This window comes from Danio rerio, chromosome 14 (genome assembly GCF_052040795.2).
Source record: "Danio rerio strain M-AB ecotype USA chromosome 14, GRCz13ab, whole genome shotgun sequence".
Taxonomy (NCBI): Eukaryota; Metazoa; Chordata; class Actinopteri; order Cypriniformes; family Danionidae; genus Danio; species Danio rerio.
The window spans coordinates 34,761,583-34,775,880 of NC_141034.1; the positions used below are offsets into that span (position 1 = coordinate 34,761,583).

At 37.6% G+C, this 14,298-nt stretch overlaps 1 protein-coding gene across 1 annotated transcript in view; it reads left to right on the plus strand.

The window, feature by feature from the left end:
- The window catches only part of mrpl11 (mitochondrial ribosomal protein L11), a 62,929-nt gene that overhangs the window by 39,794 nt on the left and 8,837 nt on the right, over positions 1–14,298 (plus strand). The window contains 1 exon segment of the mRNA NM_001002556.1: positions 7,680–7,775. Coding sequence (NP_001002556.1) covers positions 7,680–7,775 — 96 coding nt within the window.

Below are 14,298 nucleotides of genomic sequence, written 5' to 3' on the forward strand. Positions count from 1 at the left end.
TTGTACTAATACTCCTGTTATTATCACAGAAGCTGTGAAGTGAATGGCTTACTTGCATATTCTCTCATCATAAACAACAGATACTATCATTAGTTACCATGCAAGTATGAGATGCCGTGTATGGCTTAAATCAAGCTTACCTACTTATTTGTTGTAGACATGTGTATAGTACTGAATACTCAAAAATGAGAAAAGCTTACCCACAGCAGGCCCAATCCCAATCCTCTTGTCCCAATTCTCTTTAGCTAGATATCCCTTTAAACTGAGATTTTTCAGGACCACACTCGAAACCAAGGGATACACACCATCTACAACGGCAGCAGGGCTGCACATTGAAGTCAGGAGATGCACAAACTAGTATTTTATTTTTTGCCATTATGAATTTTTACAACAAACAAGCATATATTTTAATACATTCACAACTGCATTTGTGCTTTACAGTCATGCCTTAAAAAAAAAAAAAAACGCTAAATTTCACTGTCTATAATCTATAATAAAAAATCCTGTATAGCAGTCCTACAACATGCTTTTATATTTGATACTTGATAACACTCGAATCCCCTGTCAGAAAAGTCTAGTGGCTGGGAAGGAGCTTTTCACAGTGTCTGCTAAAATGTTAATGTTTTGTGTGTTTGCATTGACGAATATGGCCACAGTGTAAATGCACAGTACAGTTATGAGCTTGTTGCCACATTAGATCGTTATGATAACATAATATATGCCTTCAGTGATTTCCTGAAGATAAATACCAAAAAATAACACAACTGGAATATCTACAGCAGTCGCAATCGCCGATCTTGTTTGAAGTATGAGCTCGCGATGACATATGATTATGTGAGCAGGTGATGTAGTGCTGTCTGATTTCTTAGGGGTAAATTATGAAGCCCTTCCCCTTCACTGTCTGTTTCAAGGGCCAAGGGGAAGGTGTAGGGGTACTTAAAATAGAATTGGGATGCGGATAACTACATGTTACATATGCATGCATAAAAAAACTTTTGCTTGCATATATGAAATCATCCCACATCCAAACAGTCTCTTGCATCTATGAAATTATCATGCGTATATGTAACTTTTGCACACTCACACATATAAAACATGCACCTATTACTTATATATACTATAATATCTCATAATATACCACAAACTGTAACACTTTACTTGAAGTTGTGGTCATAAGACTGTCATGAAACTTAAAGTCATGACATGACACGTCCTGAATGGGAGTGAGATTTTATGCATGCTTATGACAACTTGAACATGAATTTATTTATTGATTTGAAAGGAACATGCACAACAATACATTGACATTAAAAAGGAAATGTTTTGAGCCAGGCTTTTACAAAATATTATTTCTATATGCACTGGTAGATCTTAAAAGACTCAAAAAAAACATATTACAACTTATATTATGCTAGCTCACTCACACAAATTACACACAAACAATCAAACACGATCATTTCCTTAGTGTGTGCATATTTGTTTAGATAGGAGTCAGTTATTAAGTGTCATTTCTTCAGTTTTCTTCAGTTTAATTTGAATTGCAAAGATGACATTATGATAAATACAACACAACCAGTCTTCATCTTTGCCAAGACAACATAACTTGTCATAAATCTGTCATAAACATGATTGCCATTATAATTTTGATGACTATTTTTCTGATCAGGTTTTCAGTGGATCAAACTGTATTTCTCATTAAATGTGCTTTATGCAAGTTTTTGACTCTTCTAAAGCATAAAAATGCCATAATGTGTTTGCAGATATTATAGAATTATGCCAAGTAAATATTCTTGTTTATCTGAAAAACAATGCTATAGTCAGATATTCCACTTTAAATATGTGGTTTCCGTGCTGAAATGTCTGTTTTTACTTTGGTCACTTTAACCCACCCAATGCCAGTTTAGCCAATTATATTTCAGCACCCCTGGTTGCCTTGTTGGAAAACTACATATTTCATAATTATTCAGTCAGTAAGGCTCTCATAAGTGAGCGTTCGTCACAGAAATGCGACCTCCGGTGGAGAGTAGCAGAATCCGAAATAAGATGCAGATTCATAGTTCCAGGTTTAGTATACACATTAAACAATTAACATTATTAAATGCACAAACTGAATCACTGATATGTGTTGCCTTGCATTATTTCACAGTTCTAAAGTTCAATTTCCAATGGTTAATTTTATTTTCAAGACCTGAGGTAAACGGTCTGCTGCTGCTTTTAGTTGTATGGCAATAAATGTCATGTAAAATGGCATTCAAACTCACAATGTTAGCAGTTAACACATTAGGGGTGCCTGAGGTGGTCATGTTATCAAGTTTTCGGTTCGGCTGCAAGAAATAGAAGCTGTTTCTAAAATATAAATTCCAGCTGTTGGTTAAGACAAATAAGTTGTGTGCCGTTACCTTTATTTAGAACACAATTTAAACCGTTTAAGTTTGATAGTCAGGCTCGCTCCTTCTGGTCTTCATTCTGGCAATCTGCGCTTGCGTGTGTTTTAATCCAGAAATGCAATACCTAGTTTAACCACTGGTTATCAAACTTACATAGTGCACCTTTAAGATATCTCATTAAAAGTGTCATTACTCTTTCAATTATATTCACTTTACAGCATCAACAATATTTAATGATGTTTTCGTGACACTTCAGCTTGTACCACTGTACAAGTTGAGGTTAAAGAATTATTATTCACTGTGTTATAAAATTCATAACACATTAAAATGGATTAATAACAATTATGTTTATGACAGGTTATGTTGTATTGGTAATGTCAAGCTGTCACAACAAAGACATGTGTGAACAGGCCCTTTTTGAATATACCGGTAAAATCATTCCGGAATGTTTGCCTCGACAGTTATTGCTATTACTATGTGAAAGGGGTTAATGACACTTAATGAAAGTTGTTATAAGCATGCATAAAATCTCATTCACATTCATGACGTGTCTTGTCATGATTCTCAAGCCTTAATGACTAAAGAATTAAATGTCTTTTGAATACCACTTCATGTAAAGTGTTACCTCACAATCTTGTAAAAACTACATGTAATGCTTGTAAAGGAGTTTGCGAAAGATCAACTAGTTCTTCTGATGATTCATAACTAGATTTGGGTTTGAATCAATATAATATAATCCATTTGATGCTATTGTCTACAGTGTTTACGTTCACAGAGGAAAGGAATCCTCCTGAGCTGATATGGTAATAACTGTTTCATTTCATTTAGCAGTAACAGGCTGAGTTGTCTGAGTAGGCTTTTGGAGGGCTTTAGAAGGAACTAATCTTCAAGATAATCAGTTAAGACTCTTGAGGAATTAGGTGATTTTAAACATTTCACATGATAAATGAATGCATGTTTTATTTTACCTTGGATGCATGTAAAACATTAAAACAAAAGGAGAATTTTGGACACTAAATTATTCTTCTGTTAGAGATTGGTTTGTTTCCCACGAATGATTCATAAGAAATTGATCCAGGAGGATCATGTTTGTTTTGAGAGGATTCAGTTCCTGGTTATCTACTCGCGCAGTTCACCCTGGATTTTTCTTTCTGTCAGGACCTTCACCGTGAATGGCTTTTTTATCCTCGAGAATAGTGATATGATAAACACTTTAATATTCATGTGATATAATAAATAACGTGCCGTGTCCAAGGTTGGTATTGCGCGTACATCAAGGTGATGTACTGCAGCCATTTTGTTCTTCGCAGCTCTGCTTTTATCAGGCACTGTTGAAGAAAGAAAAGGTTTAATTGGACTGCTTGACTTCTGGATGATTAGATCTTAAGTTTTAGAGAGCTAGACTGGCAATTTGGCCCACACTCGGAAGTGAATGTATCTCCCATTAAATGCACAACTTCTTGGTCATCTGGTGCATTATTCAGTTAAGACTGCCAGAGCAATCTTCATCTTCGAGCCTTGTCTTTACGACCAACAACAGTTTCCCATTTTTATAATGGCCACACTTATGATATTAAAAGCTCTACACAAAGCGCAATTACTACAGTTTCTTCCATTGTACTTGTCTTTCTTTGGCACAGATTGAATGTCTTGTGCGTCTGATGCAAGTCCACGTCTACCACCTTTCATCCTCATCCCCCCCCCATCGTCGAACATCCTCTTCCTCAAAGATCTGTCTGTTTTCCTCTGCATGTCTGCTTGTTTGAACTCCTGTTCAGACCAAAAACAGCAACTTTAAAGAGAGTTCTAAAGCAGCGGTTGGAGGAAATGAAGTGGAAGCGGTGAGGAGTCTTAGTGTGTTCGCCTCCATGGGTTTTTGAGGCTTTCCTAACAACCTCGGTTTAATATTAATCCATATTTAATTAGGAATGACTCGCCATATATCTTGTTTACTTAGATGTGTTGTTGTCGCTGAAGTCTGGCCTCACAGAGATGCTACTGGGGTTGACATGGGATTACTATTAATAAGCGAGTCAGGAGGGAGATGGGCCGCCTGCCATCTGGGGCTTCTGTTTTTCATTTTATTAGTGCCATTTTTTTTATCATTTTTATTATTATTATTATTCAGCGTACTGCCTGAACAGTAATACCTTCAGTTTTGTGAGGAAATATTTGCTGTTCTCGCCTTGACAGTGTTTGCTTTTTCTAATCTCTTAAGATTGCATCAGTATTTATAAGTATCAAATATGACTGGTGCTTTGAAAGACTTTCACTTTATGCCAAAAAGTGCTATTTATCTTGGCCCGTATATTGCATAAGGAATGAAGCTTGGACTTTGCCAAAAAGTCTGTTATAGTTTGCTGCTATTTTGGCCAAGAAGTGTCTGTTTGTTAAGGAAAGGTCTGACTGACCTTTGTGAACTGGCTCCTTTTTGCGTTCTGCTTGAGGCAGATGTATTGGTCTGAAATAATTGACAGGCTTGTGTGGTCTTTATCAGAATTCACTTCATCTTGTTAGACAGTACAGTGCTGCTTTAAATTAAACAGTTAATTTCTTAGGTGCATGTTTTTCAGAAATTTGTTCAGAATGCATTTCAAAAGATTTTTGTTACTTAAAAAATGCTTTTGAAAAATCATTATGGGTTACACACAGGGCTTAACATGAACTTTTTTGATCAAAAGCCACAATTTTTTTTTGTTGGGAAAATGTATTTTATATGCATACAATTAGACTTTGGTGTGCTAAAATTAGGGCAACATGGTGGCTCAGTTTTAAGCACTGTCGCCTTACTGCAAGAAGGTTGCTGGTTCGAGTCCCAGCTGGGTCAGTTGGTATTTCTGTGTGTAGTTTGCATGTTCTCTTCGTGTTCGTATGGGTTTCTTTCAGGTACTCCGGTTTCCCCCACAGTCCAAAGACATGCGGTATAATTGAATTGAATAAACGAAATTGTCTGTAGTGTGTGTGTGTGTGTGTGTGTGTGTGTGTGTGTGTGTGTGTGTGTGTGTGTGGGTGTTTCCCAGTACTGGGTTGCAGGTGGAAGGGCATCCGCTGTGCAAAACAAATGCTGGATAAGTTGGTGGTTCATTCCGCTGTGGCGACCCCTTATAAATAAAGGGACCAAGCCGAAAAGAAAATGAATGAATGCATGAATGTTAAAATGCCTTGATTTAGATTTTGTGTTGCTTACACACAACTCCTTATTCATTTTACTTTTTGTGTTGTGTATGACCCTGCTCATTAAGCATGATCAAATGGGTTTTGGTTTCATAGTGTCGCATTGCAATTCATTTTTCTTTACATGACTTTTCAGGGCTCAACACTGCCTTTTCTCTCTAGCCACATCAAAAAAAAAAACAGTAATAATTCTTTGCCCAATATACTGTAAACAAAAGAAAGCAGGTGAAAAACATACCGTGTGCGATACTGAAAGGATGATCATGTGAAAGGTTAAAGCAAAAGCAACCTGCTGCTTACAAAAGGACCTTTAAAAAACCTGGAGCTTTTGAAAGCAGCAGTACTATGGGTGCGTGAGCATCGCTTTTGTCCATTCTAAAAGAGAACCGATCCTACCAGTTATGTTTTCAGGCACAGATGCTTCGTGTAAGGAACAGTTTCTTTTTGAAACTTTTAAACACTCGCCCGCATCACATCATCTGAAATCAGCCTCGACACTGAAGCCCTCGTCAGTGCATCAAGAATCTCGCGATCGCCTGTGTCTCACCATGCACACGATCATCCTCCCATTCGGTATTCACCTGTATTCTTTTGCTTACATGAACCCTTATTACAACTCTCATGCTGCCCCCTCATTGGGTAATCCTATTTGTTGAACTCGGCTTTTTGAGAAAACTACAATTTAAAAATGATCTTCAACCAGCCAAAGTGGCTAGTGGAAGTGGCTGTCTAACTCACCGCAACTAAATTCAGGTGTTAATTTCAAGCCCTGGTTACACATATCATTAAGCAGTAACCATTTGACCTTATATTAGTTACCAAATTACGTATTATTATAAGACCATATATTTTAACATAATTAGACTTCTTGCAAAAAAATCTTACTCACCTGAAATTTTAAAACAGTTGGTATGTTGATATAACTTTGCAGTCACATTTATGTCTATCCAAGTGTAATGCAGTGGTATAGCTTTAGAAGTAAACTCTTTATTCATTTTTCCCCCAAAGGGAGGTTGATTTTAACAATAGCTGATAAACCTTTAAAGAGAGATATAAAATGAAAATATCTTGATGTACAGTCATTCATATGCTTTTGCCGTTTGCAACAGTTTGTGGGTCTGTAGTTCTTTCCCTATCAAAGCTGTTAAGTCTTTTATCTTTTTGTTTAATGTTCATAAACTATTTTGGTTCATGGCCTGTAATAATTTTAACGAAAACCTTTTTAAAAATCCCTATGGGTATTTCGATATATATATATATATATATATATATATATATATATATATATATATATATATATATATATATATATATATATATATATAATTCTGCTAAAAAAGTGGTATAGCTTATTTTACAGATAAAACCTCGGATAATACAACTCAGCTCATGAGCTCATATCTTTTTATTAAGCTTACTAAATGCTTTAAACATATGAAATCATGACACGGGCTTGCAACTTCTCCAAAGTTTTCAATCCAGCATAATATGCAGTGCATCAAACGGTCAGCGAATGAACTGAAACTGATCCACGACTGCAAAGTCTAGCGGTAATCAGACTACAAAGCAAATAAAGCTTAGTAACATCCAGCACAGAATGCAATGAGTGTTCCCGTCACCGTGGATCTGCGGGAAAGTTCAAGTGCAAAGAAAACTTTCACAACTGTAATAAGATTACAGATTAGCAACCGCCTCTGCAGTCAACCCACAGAAAACACTCATGCTCTGGTGAAGCCGCGCTGGAGAAATGGCTGCCAGTGTTGACTTAATGTCAGCTATACATTTAGCTTTCTGCCAGGCAAGGGCTAGGAAAGAGAATCTAATTTATCTGGAGTCTCAGAGGCATGATGACTGCCATACTCTGACATACACGCACACACATTCACTCACACCCTTGGGTAAATAGGCTTCCACCAGCTTCTCTCATTCGCTTTCTCCCTCACTCACGCAGCCATCCAAGCATGCCGAGGCATTCACAGAGCGCCAATGAGTTATCGAATGATTGACACCATGCAGCCACTCTAAATGGGTATTGGTATTCATCAAAAGAATGCCACAATGAATAACGGGCTAAGGGTCTAAACCTTTCGAAATGTTTTTTTTTCTTTTCTCTTCCAGAAAGGGATTCCCATCGGAGCCTTCTGCAAAGACTTCAATGAGAGAACCAAAGACCTCAAAGAAGGCATTCCTCTTCCCGTCAAGATCAATGTGAAGGTAATGCAAACCCTAATTACAAGTACTGTTGTCCTTTTCTCCACGTCAACAGCATTTAACCAATTGGTCATACAAGTGACGTCTTGGGAGCCTCATAATACACCTTATTGCTTTCGATCAATCTCAGTCTCGTTTGCTTTGCTGGTTGTTTTCACACTTTACGAGTCCCCGGAGGTGCTCGTTTACATTCGCATCCCAGACACATTAGCAAACAGCATTAGATGCGTCTGGAATGCCAAAGCGAGGATTAGGCCTTCTGCTGACATTATGATCAAATGAAGGTATTGAGCGAAGTGGATTAAACCGAAGAACAGGGCTAAATGAGAAACTGATGCATATATGCGCATTCACCTTCAGCAGGTTTATTGTAATGTTTTTGTCAAGGACTTGCCTTCTATTCTCTTGTGTGAAGACCGTGAATGTACTTCAGCTGAAGGTTTCTGATGGATCCCTCACTTGTGCGCATTAGCAGTGACACCTTTTAGTCTTTGTTTCTCTCTTACGATCGTTCTGTCTCTTCTAATCCATTCTCCCCCATTTTTCACCCGTCCTCTGTAACGAAATGAGAGGCCTAGCACTTTCTCCTCATATTTGCGGCTCTTTAAATAAAGACGGATTGATGGCTGTTAGTAATGCTTGCCGAGTCGGCGACAAAGTGCTGGGCGTTTGAGCAAAGGCCTATTATGAAGGTTGAGAGAAATGGCTTTTTATTACAGAGGGGTCATTGATCACCAATTTTAGAGTGGCGCGACTGCGTGAAATGAGAGTTCTCATTACATGTCTTTGTCTCTTTTACATTACACAATTGCTTTTGTGTGATTTCAGATAGAAATTCAAGTTTTGAAAACCCTCAGTGAAACCACGTGATGCTCTCCAGACATTGAGAGGAAATTTTATGTCCCAATTATGCTCTGCCACCCAACCCAGTCTGGGGCGTTTTAATGTCTCTGGCTCATGTCTTAGTCAGAACCCAAACACATAATCTTTCCTTCTGAGCCGATTAAGCGAGTGTCCGTGGTCCAGCTCTGCTCCAGTTTCACTCTGGAGGCTTCTGTTGCATAAAGTGGAACTAGACATCTTCAGCAACAATGTCACCTTCATCTAGCTCATGCCTTTGTGTTGCCCTGTCAGTTGTGGTTGCCTGAGGGTGGGAATTGTCAGCCTTTGTTGTTGGCGCTCCTCTGCAGGTACATCGGCTCTCGTTCCAGGACCGGCTGCAAGACTTTTTCAGAAGGAGAGAGAGAGAGAGAGGAAAGACTGCACCCTGGTGCTGTTGTCATTCATCATTCGTTCTTTGAATCTACATGCAGGGGCTCGCTGTGATGCCTGACTTGTTGACATGATTATTTTCTCTTTTTTTGCTATAATTATAAATATCTAACTGTGATGTATATTCTGAAGACATTTTGAGGGTATTCATCTATGCAAAGTCTGCTGTTACAGTGCTGAGGTTTGGTGGATGGTTGCCAGAGCATGCCTGCATGGTTGGAAAGATGTTGTGAGCAGTTTTTAGTTTGTTGCCAGGTGGTTGCTTTAGGCTAAAGATGTTTAGCTTGAACTGCATAGTATGATGCATTGTTAAAAAACAAGCTAGTCACTGCTATTGACACATGCAGGGTCTTTGAAACGAGCAAATTTTCACAGTATGTCTGATAATATTATTTCTTCTGGAAAAAAAGTCTTTTATGTTTTATTTTGGCTAGAATAAAAGCAGTTTTACATTTTTTTTAAATCTATTTTAAGTTCAAAATTATTAACCCCTTTAATCTAATTTTTGACAATCTGATGTGCTTTACCTGCACATCAGCTGCGAGCAAGAGGTGGAGCGGCAGAGTAAAATGACAGTGTGTAAATGCATCGGACAAACACACTCTGTGAGTAAATACTGCAAAAAGTTGACAGAACAACAGAACGACAAATATGATGCACATAAACAGTCAGCACATTAAAAAAGCTACTTTCACAGACATCTATACGCAAAAAACTATTAGTTGGCCAAAACAATGTGGACTGGATGATTTGCGGCTTGCTCAGAGATCAAACGGTTCATCAGTGTTTTCAGAGCGAAAGTGTGGAGATGTTTTTCAGACTGAAAGAGAAAGTTGTTCTGATACAGAAGCAGGTATTAGATTATTTTTACCCTCTCCTTTTCAAATTAGTTAATGCAGATTTAAATAATTACCTTATTATTATTATTGATTATTTAAAATGTTCAAGATTATCTCTTAAGTGTATCACACTGATATTTATACTAATTAATTATTCAAGTAATATTAATTATTTACCTTCATAACCATGTCCAACTCCTATCTCTATCCTACTATAGGATAGAGATAGGAGTCATTTTATAATCAGTATTTTATGCAGGTGGCCAGTCACCTGGAGCAGAGGGCCTATTGACCACCTCTGTACACGCTGCTCTCTGGTTTAGGAAAGGCTTTCCTCTCCACACCAGATATCTCAGTGCCCAGTGAAAGAGCTTTTTTCAGCAGGGGACATTATTTTTAAAATTGGTATTATGACAAAAAATATATTATTTTCCAAAAAATGTGCAGCATTGAAGAAAAAAAAAGAAAGGGCTCTTCACCTTAAGTTTGTTTCAAATAGTTTTCTTAAAAATCGTGACTGTGCGTTTAGAGAGAGAAAGAGTGAGAGATTATAAATTCTGCATGTTAGCTTTGCTTTTTTCATTTAGGCTGGAAAAAGTATGACAATTTTAGCTTTAGCACGTCTTGCACTCTGAATAAAAAGTAATAATAAAAGAGAATTGTGAGCAAAAAGGTAGAAATTTATGTACTTACACTATGCATTCAGTGCTACTTGCAGGTCACCCGAAAATGATCATCATTTGGTGTGGGAAAAGAAGGATAAAAAGCAACATAATGCATCAATACAACCCATGTAATATATATAACAGCTTTCATTGTTTGTAAAATCAGTTTAGAAATCCCTCAAATACCATACTTTGAGTACTTACAAAACACAATTCAATCGTGGATTAAGCGAATGATGACGAATATTTATTTTTTGGGCCGAATTATCCCTCTAAGACATCCGGCGTATAACACACTCCGTTGCCAAACAAAGGCAAAATCTCTTTTTATGATTCGTTCTTGGAGTCCTACAGGCAGATTAGGCCCTAAAGCTGCCGTCCTCATACTATACTGATGAGCATTCAACAGAGGATTGAAGATTAGCCCCAACTCCGCCATCTTCACCTCCAGGGGCTGTGCAGAAATATTCTGGTGGAATTTTGCAGCACAAAGCTTGCTCCAGGCTTGAGTTGGACGTGCGCAATACATTTTAGCCTGCCTGTCTCCCTAAGTCAGACTGCCTGTGAAGTCCCAGTTGTCCCATTAAGCTGTCTGCTGCACACTCATTGTTTTTGAGCCTCTCTATGCAGACTAATCCCTGCCTTAAAGCTTTGGTTTCGGCATGGCCTGACAGTCGAGGGTGTGTGTCGAGGGAGCGAAGGGTGTGGAAGCGTTCGCCTGGTTTCACTCCACTCGACTGCGAGTTTATGAGAGGCTGTGGATGCCAATGAGATCCTGTCAGGCTCCAGAGACTCCATTGGATACTACAGGATTGCAGCTTCCCTTGCTCTTGAAGAGGATTGTGTTACTGATGCCAGCCTCTATGTGCGATGAGACTGATAGACTGAAAGCGATAGTGTGGTGCCCACAAAAAAAAGACCAAAAAAAATTGACATTTGGCTCGCACGTTTGCCTCTCTATAGATAATCGTCGTAAACATAAACTCCACACGCGTTCTATGATGCTGGAGATTTAAGTCAAGTACACAAGGGATTTCTCAAGCATTACAAGAGCTTTGTTTGTGGAACAGTTTATATGATGCTGATGTTTCACTTCATTTAGATTCTGTTCACACGGCGTGGGTTTAATTCAGTTTTTTTATTGTCGTTTGATGGCAACCCAGGCTTATTTTTGCTTCTCTTTTTATGTGGGGGCAAAAATTGCAGTCCTGGTTCACTTGTTGGTGCCTGAGGCAAGATAAGACACCAAAGGCAAAAAAAAGCACTTTTTTTAATGAGTTGAAATTAGTTCTTCGCAACAAACTTTGCATGCGAGCTAAATTTTTACTGAATTTGGCAGCCAGTGATCATGGCTTTTATGCATAACAGCAGATTTTTCTCAGATGATTATTATATATTAATTTGAACACATCAGATGAATTATTTATCATTATATAGTTTGCATGTTTTACATTTATATCTGTGTATTGCATATCCTTCCATATGTCTGCATGCAAGCTTTTTTTTATATTTTATAAATAAATATGTGGCTTAAAGATGTACTTTTAACTGACTATTAACTAACGATGATTTGTGGCATGTATAACTGACTGAGACTAGAAACAGACATTTCTGTCATAGCACATTGCTAAACAAACAAACATATACTCTGCCATTCAAATGTGTGGGCTCAGTAAGATATTTTAAAGGGCACCTAATTTACCCCTTTTTCAAGATTTAAGACTTTTGTGTCTCCAGAATGTGTCTGTAAAGTTTCAGCTCAAAATACCCTTCAGATTATTTATAATACTGTTCAGAACATTGGAATTTTCTGCTCTGAACACATTGTTGCTGTTTTTGTTGCCTGTACCTTTAATGATAGTTCTCTCTGCCCACCGTTCACAAGTGCCTGTCAGAGTGTACCTAAGGCACTGTTTACACTAATACATTTTGGTTTTAAAACGTATAACGTAACCGTAGCATACATTATGCTACGGTTATGCCATCCTTCCACACTACGCCAGAGTTTTCGAGCATCGTAAACAAAGCATTTTGGAATAACTGAAGAGGCCATTTTCATTTGAAATGGAGGCAGGGCTGCAGAAATTCGCCTGTCCGGTTGGGCCTTTTTTCTCAATATTACGTAGCCCACACACATTTCAGTCTTGCATCCTTTCCTTGCAAGTTCAGACTTCGCATAAACTAAATCTTCAAAGGGAACAGTGTACTTTATAACCTCATTCATATCCCCCTGGCTACGTTGCTTCACTTTCTTAACAATAGAATAAAAACATGAGTAACTGCATAATAAATAAACTTCATTTTGATATTAGCAACTTAACAGACACCAAAAATGTTGAAACGTCGTGTGGCTACATATGTATATGAGCGTCATCTTCACTGTATGCATGTGTATAACAAAACGGAGCCTATAAAATGACTGCCTTCTTTCATTATTATTGAAAATTTTAAAAATACTCTCTCTTTTGCTGAATATCAGTTTTAATAATCAATAATGGCCATTATGAAAGTATAATGTACAATAAGTTTATATACTGTGGAAAATAAATGCAAGCAATGTCAAATGTGCAGAATCCGTGTACATAGTTACATAAATTGATATATTAACTTATCTTTGCGCTCAGCCGAAACACGTTACCTGTGATCAATATTAGATTCAACAGACCAAAGTCTGGGAATATATCTTTATATATGTACAAGATGAATTAAATATCACGTTTAACAAACATAGTGAGATTAAATCCTTGATGAACAGTCCGACGTGCACAGCTCTCATCGCTGCAGTGTATTCCAGAGTGTGTTTTTGGTCATTTGATGTGCATTTTCTGTGGTATAGTGTGGGCGAAGAGCTGTTTAGAAACGCTAAGTGAAACGCCAGTGTGGACGAGGATCATTTTCATTTTAAAACGTCATTTCAAAAATAAAACATCTCTGCCTCGACTGTGTCAGGTAAACAGCACAGTGACAGACATTAAGGAAGCAGATCTCACGTAACGTTTGTTAAAAAATACTACAGTAAGAACTTTACCAATGATTATTCATTGTGGAGTTAATGTGTCGATGAGAACGATGAGTCACACACAATGTTGTTACAAAGTTCACGCACACATTGCATAAAGTGCAGTGTTTTTGCTCTCCAAATGTGACAGGATACATGTTAATATCCACTGCTGTGTGGATATCCATTATGTGAATGTACAAAATAAACCAGATTGATTCATCTTCTTATATAATTGTACTGAAATGCGGCTGTGGTAATAAAGACGGTAAAATCGCTGTTACAAACATGCACTGTTTTAAAATGTTTTAAACTTGTAAAACTCATTCTTGATCACATTTGATGATGATTGATGATCACAGCTAGCTGAACCGATCTTTTAATCCCTTTGTGCACATCCTGTCTTGTTGACATGATTGTACGCGTTACTATGGAGACATGTTAAAACGGGGATGTCAATCAATGTGGTGGGCAGGGAAACCGCACTCCTACGTCATGTTGCAGTGGGCCTCTAAATGGAAGGGATTTGGATTCTATTTTAACTTCAGGACATTTAAACTTACGTTTTACACTTATTGCATTTCTATCGCTCCAGTATGACTGTGGACACACTATACCTACATGCAGTTCTGTCCAACAACTTCCAAAAGATGATTTTTATCATAGGTGCCCCTTAAAAACTGTTTTGTTAAATTCAGTTCAGTTCATAGTTATTTCTATAAAGCTTTTTACAATGTAGAATGTGTCAAAGC